The sequence below is a fragment of the Grammomys surdaster genome, unplaced genomic scaffold (assembly GCF_004785775.1).
Source record: "Grammomys surdaster isolate TR1022 unplaced genomic scaffold, NIH_TR_1.0 101, whole genome shotgun sequence".
NCBI classification, from domain to species: Eukaryota; Metazoa; Chordata; class Mammalia; order Rodentia; family Muridae; genus Grammomys; species Grammomys surdaster.
Window position 1 is genome coordinate 3770 of NW_021604580.1, and position 7127 is coordinate 10896.

A 7127-nucleotide genomic window follows, 5' to 3' on the forward strand; every position below is an offset into this window, starting at 1 on the left:
TAAACCACTAACCAAGGAGCACACATGGAGAGACCCATGGCTCCAGATGCATATGTAGCAGAGGAAGGCCTTGTTGGACATCGATGGAAGGGGAGGCCTTGGTCCTGTGAAGGCTCAATATCCCAGAATAGGGGAATTTGAGGGCCCAGAGGCTGGAGTGGGTGGGTGGATGCTGGGGGAACACCCTCATAGAAGCAGTAGAAGGGAGACAGGAGAGGAGACTTCCAGGGGGTTGGAGGGACCAAGAAAGGGGATAAAATTTGAAATATAAAGAAAGAAAGCATCCAATAAAAAAGACTATACAGTATCTAAAAAGAGGCAATGTCAGAGCCAAATTAGATTCGTGCAATGTATATCAGTGCTCTAATGACTTCAAAAACCAATAAAAATATGTCACTAAAGGCAAGGATACCACATGTGTAGCAAGAGAAAAATGAAGCATTTGTTGTGCTTAAGTCATATCATCATGAAGTACAAGGAAAACTGACTTTAGAAATATTATCTTAAAAGTGTTTTATACGTGTATCAAAAACAAAGCAAGATTGTTCTGGTAACAGTGCAGTGTGTGGGAGCTGGGAAATAGCTTAGAATAAAATGGGAAAGTAGAGTATGCACTCACGATCACTTGCATTTCTACCAGATATGGAGCAGTGTGTGAAGTGTCCAGAAACTCACTATGCTAACACAGACAAGATCCACTGCTTACAGAAAACTGTGACATTTCTGGCCTATGATGACACCTTGGGGAAGACACTCAGCTTCATGTCCCTGGGATTCTCCTCACTCACAGCTATTGTTCTTGGGGTGTTTCTGAAGAACAGAGACACCCCCATTGTCAAGGCCAATAACCTGGCTCTCAGTTACACCCTGCTCATCACTCTGACCCTCTGTTTCCTCTGTCCCTTGCTCTTCATTGGCCGTCCTAGCACAGCCACCTGTGTCCTGCAGCAGAACACTTTTGGACTTCTCTTCACTGTGGCTCTTTCTACTGTGTTGGCCAAAACTATCACTGTAGTTATAGCCTTCAGGATCACTGCTCCAGGAAGAGTTGGAAGATGGCTGCTGATGTCAAGGGCCCCTAATTTCATTATTCCCTTATGCACCCTGCTCCAAGTTTTTCTGTCTGGAATTTGGCTGATGACATCTCCTCCATTTATTGATAAAGATGCTCACTCAGAACATGGACACATCATCATCATTTGCAACAAAGGCTCAGCTATTGCTTTCCATTGCATCCTGGGATACTTGGGAGCACTGGCCCTAGGGAGCTACTTTATGGCTTTCTTGTCCAGAAATCTACCTGACACATTCAATGAAGCCAAGTTCCTGGCTTTCAGCATGCTGGTCTTCTGCAGTGTCTGGATCACCTTCCTCCCTGTCTACCACAGCACCAAGGGGAAGATCATGGTGGCTATGGAAGTCTTCTCTATCTTGGCTTCCAGTGCATCGCTCTTAGGCATCATCTTTGTCCCCAAGTGCTACATCATATTATTAAGACCAGAAAGGAACTCACTTCATTATATCAGGGACAATACATATACTGGGAGAAAAAAAAAACCTTCTTGACACCTAGTTCCTGTACTTCTCAAATTAAACAACACTTTTGAAGATTGGTTGTCCTTCCCTGTCTGAACACATACATTCAAAGTTATAATTCGACATTTGGTGCCAGGGGCTATTATTCCTCTAGGTAATCGTATCAACCTAATCCTTTTTTTCATGTTGAAATATATGCTGTATTTTTAGTCCTCCTCTTGTATTCACTATTACTTTTATGTTAGTGATTTAAATTGCAATGAAATCCAAATTTCGGAGTTCTTCCACTTGGATCATTAACATGTTTTATTACTTTGACAACTGGACTCCAAAAAGATTTATTTCCTCTATTAATTACATAATGAACAGATTCAAGTTTTTTATGTAAAGTTTACTTGTTGAATATTTTGTAAATTCCACATTCAGTACAGCAAATTTGTGTCAAAAAAAAAAAAACATTTTGCATCTAAAGTCAAGGCATTTCACAAATTTGTCATGGTTTCCATACATTTGTGTTTAAGAAATCTAATTTCTATGTATTTGATGTAAGCTTTCACAAAGATTATTCTATATCAGGTCACTGCAAATGAGCTACATACCAAATTGTTGTGAACATAGTACCTTATTTTATAACTCACTGCCAAATGTCAACTGGAAAAATCAAGTTTTTGTCAGTATATAAAACCACTCTTTGAACTAAGATGATATCAAATGTGCCGAAGTAACTACTCTGTCTGACTCTGTATTCACTTTTCTGTGGACAGATCATGGAAAAAGTAAATAAACAGATATACAGTGAAACTTACAGAAGTTATGAACCAAATGGATTTAACACATATCTATACAGCATTTCATCCTAAAACAAAAGAATATACCTTCTTCTCAACAACTCATGATACCTTCTCCAAAACTGACCATATAACTGGTCACAAAAAAGACCTCAACAGATACAAGAAGATTGAAATAATCCCATGCATCCTATCAGATCACCATGGACAAAGACTGGTCTTCAATAATGAAAAAAAAAAAACCTGAAAGCCCACATACACATGGAAGCTGAACAATGCTCTACTCAATGATATTTTGTCAACGAAGAAGTAAAGGAAAAAGTTAAAGATTTTTTAGAATTTAAGAAAAATGAAGGGACAACATACCAAAACTTATGGGTCAAAATGAAAGCAGTGCTCAGAGGAAAACTCATAGCTCTGAGTGCCTACAAAAAGAAACTGGAGATAGCATGCATGAGTAGCTTGAAAGCACATCTGAAAGCCCTAGAACAAAAAGAAGCAAATACACCCAAGACAAGTAGAAATAATAAACTCAAGGCTGAAATCAACTAAGTAGAAACAAAAAGAACTAAAGAATCAACAAAACCAGGAACTGGTTCTTTGAAAAAATCGACAAGAAAGATAAACCCTTAGCCAGACTAACCAGAGGGGACACAGACAATATCCAAATTAACAAAATCAAAAATGAAAATGGAGACACCACAACAGAAACCAAAGAAATCCAAAAAGTCTTAAGAACCAAATACAAAACCCTATACTCAACAAAACTGGAATATCCGGATGAAATCGGTAATTTTCTAGATAGATACCAGGTACCAAAGTTAAATCAGGATCAGATAAACCATCTAAACAGTCCCACAACCCGTAAAAAATAGTAGCAGATATTAAAAGTCTCCCAACCAAACAAAGCTCAGGACTAGATGGTTTTAGTGCAGAATTCTATCAGACCTTCAATGAAGACCTAATACCAATACTCTTTAAACTAAATATTTCACAAAATAGAAACAGAAGGAACACTACCCAATTCATTCTGTGAAGACACAATTATGCTTATACCTAAACCACACAAAGACTCAAAAATGAAAGAGAATCTCAGACCAATTTTCCTATGAATATGAGGCAAAATTACTCAATAAATCCAAGAACACATGAAAAAAATCATCCACCATAATCAAGTAGACTTCATGCCAGGGATGCAGGGATGGTTCATTATACTGAAATCCATCCACATAATCCACTATATAAACAAACTCTAAGAAAAATCCACATTATCATCTCATTAGATGTGGAGAAAGCATTTGACAAAGTTCAACATCTCTTCATGGTAAAATTCTTGGAAAGATCAGGAATGCAAGGTCCATACCTAAACATAGTAAAAGCAATATAGAGCAAACCAGTAGCCAATATGAAACTAAATGGAGGAAAACTTGAAGCAATACTACTGCAATCAGTGACTAGACAAGGCTGCCCAATCTCTCCCTGCCTATTCAAAATAGTATTTGAAGTCCTAGCTAGAGCAACTACACAACAAAAGGAGGTTAAAGGGATACAAATTAGAAAGGAAAAAGTCAAAATATCACTATTTTCAGATGATATGATAGTGTACTTAAGTGACCCCCAAAATTCCACAGAACTTCCTCAGATGATAAACAACTTCAGCAAAGTGACTGAATATAAAGTTAAATCAAAGAAATAAGTAGCCTTCCTCTACTCAAAGGATAAACAAGCTGAGAAAGAAATTAGGGAAATGACACCCTTCACAATAGTCACAAAGAATATAAAATACCTTGCTGAGAATCTAACCAAGCAAGTGGGAGATCTCTATGACAAGAACTTCAATTCTCTGAAGAAAAAAAAATTAAAGATCTCAGAAGATGGAAAGATTTCTCATGCTCATGGATTGGCAGGATTAATATGGTAAAAATGATCATCTTACCTAAAGCAATCAACAGATTCAATGCAATCCCCATCAAAATTCCAACTTGATTCTTCACAGAGTTAGAAAGAGCAACTTGCAAATTCATTTGAAATAATAATTTAAAAAAACAGAATAGCAAAAACTATTCTCAACAATAAAAGAAGTTCTGGGGGAATCATGATCCCTGACCTCAAGCTGTACTACAGAGCAATAGTGAGAAAAACTGTATGGTATTGGTACAGAGAGAAACAGATAGATCAGTGGCATAGAATTGAAGACCCAAAAATGAACCAACAAACCTATGGTCACTTGATCTTTAACAAAGGAACTAAAACTGTCCAGTGGAAAAAAGACACCATTTTCAACAAATGGTGCTTGTTTCACTAGCTGTCAGCATGTGGAAGAATGCAAATTGATCCACTCTTGTCTCCCCCTTACCAACCTCAAATCCAAGTGGATCAAGGAACTCCACATAAACCCAAATCTACTAAAACTAATAGATGAGAAAGTGAGGAAGAGCCTTGAACACATGGGCACAGGGGGAGAGTTCCTGAACAGAATACCAATTACTTATGCTCTAAGATCAACAATAGACAAATGGGACCTCATAAAATAGCAAAGCTTCTGTAAGGCAGAGGACATGGACAATAAGACAAAACAGCAACCAAGGGACTGGGGAAAGATCTTTACCAATCCTCCATCTGATAGAGAGCTAATATCCAATATATACAAAAAACTCAAGAAGTTAGACTTGCAAGACTCAAACAACCCAATTAAAAATGGGGTACAGAACTAAACAAAGAACTGTCAACTGAGGAATATCGAATGGCAGAGAAGCACCTAAAGACATGCAAATCAAAACAACCCTGAGATTCTACCTCACACCAATCAGAATGGCTAAGATCAAAAACTCGGGTGACAGCAGATGCTAGCCAGGATGTGGAGAAAGAACACTCCTCCTCTGCTGGTGGGATTGCAAGTTGGTACAACCACTCTGAAAATCCATCTGGTTGTTCCTCAGAAAATGGGAACTAGTATTACCAGAGGATCCAGCTATACCACTCCTGGGCATATATCCAAAAGATGCTCCAACATTTAGTAAGGACACAAGCTCCACTATGTTATAGCAGACTTATTTATAATAACCAGAAGCTGGAAAGAACTCAGATGTCCTTCAACAGAGGAATGGATACAGAAAATGTGGTACATTCACACAATGGAATACTACTCAGCTATTAAAAAGAATGACTTCATGAAATTCTTAGGCAAATGGATGGAACTGGAAAATATCATCTTGAATAAGATAACCCAATCACAAAAGAACACACATGGTGTGTACTCACTAATAAGTGGATATTAGCCCAAAAGCTTGGAATAATCAAAATACAATTCACAGATCACATGAAGCTCAAGAAGAAGGAAGACCAAAGTGTGGGTGCTTTGGTCCTTCTAAAAGGAGGAAGCAAAAAACTCATGGGAGGAAATATGGAGACAATATGTGAAGCAGAGACTGAAAGAAAGGCCACCCAGAGTCAGCCCCATTTGGTGATCGATCCCAAACACAGTCACCAAACTCAGACAATACTGTGGATGCCAAGGAGTGCATACTGACAGGAGCCTGATAAAGCTGTCTCCTGAGAGGCGCTTCCAGAGCCTGACAAATACAGAGTCGGGTGATCTCAGCCAACTATAGGACTCAGTTCAGGGTCCCCAATGGAGGAGTTAGAGAAAGGACTGAAGCAGCTGGAAGGGTTTGCAACCCCATAGGAAGAACAACAATGTCAACCAACCAGACCCCACAGAGCTCCCAGGGACTAAACCACCAACCAAAGTACACATTGAGGGAACCACGGCTCTAGCTGCATATGTAGCAGAGGATGGCCTTGTTAAGCATTAATGGTAAAAGAGGACATTGGTATTGCAAAGGCTCGATGGACCACTGTAGGGGAATCCCAGGGTGGTGTGTGGGAGTAGGTGGGTGGTTGGGGGAGCATCCTGGTACAAGCAGGGGGATAGGTTGTCTTTGAGTTGGGATGGGGAAAAACCAGGAAAGGGGATAATATTTGAAATGTAAATGAAGAGAAAATATCTAATTTTTTAAAAAGTGTTTTACTGTAATTACTTTCCTATGTTCATGAAGATACAAAATCTATTTTTTTTAAAAAAAAAAAAGTGTGATTTTTCAAGAGAGACATTCTCTTTGTAATAGAGGTGTAATAGAGGCCTGGCTGTCCTGAACTCACTTTGTAGACCAGGCAAGCCTCACTCTCAGAGATGTACCTATCTCTGCCTTCCAAGTCCTGGCATAATTAAAAGCAAGTACCAGCGCCCGCAGCATATAAATTTCTTCTTTATTATGTATCTCTCTGGCTTTGCTATCAATGTGATGCTAGCTTTCGAAAAAGGTTTTCTAATTTATAGAATAATTTGAGAAGATAATTTGAGAAGAATTGATATCTGCTACAAGACTTAGGGAGATAGGTTGGTAATTAAGAGCACTGGCTGTTCTTCAAGGGTGGTAGGATTTGATTCCCAACACAAACATAGTAGCTCACAGCTATCTGCAACTCCAGTTTCAGAGCACACAACAACTTCTTATGATATCTACAAGTACAAGACATGAAAGTGGTATAAAACATAAATGCAGCCCAAAAACATGTATGTATGCAATAAAGCAATATTGGGAGGGGGCATTGAAGACAGGGTTTCTCTTTGTGGCACTGGCTGTCCTCAAACTCCCTCTGTAGAACTGGATGCATGCCAACTCACAGTCATCCACATTCTTCTGCCTTCCCGAGAGCTGGGATTAAAGGCATGTGCCACCACACCCATCTAAAACAAATTTTTTAAAATAAAATAAAGATACGGAAATTTTCACTGATGAA

At 38.7% G+C, this 7127-nt stretch overlaps 1 protein-coding gene across 1 annotated transcript; it reads left to right on the forward strand.

The window, feature by feature from the left end:
- The first annotated feature begins 642 nt into the window (after positions 1 to 642).
- LOC114639782 (vomeronasal type-2 receptor 116-like) lies at positions 643 to 1817 on the forward strand. Its single transcript, XM_028788555.1, has one exon. It carries the CDS (start codon positions 643 to 645, stop codon positions 1564 to 1566), a length of 924 nt encoding a protein of 307 aa, XP_028644388.1. The 3' UTR covers positions 1567 to 1817.
- Positions 1818 to 7127: the final 5310 nt, after the last annotated feature.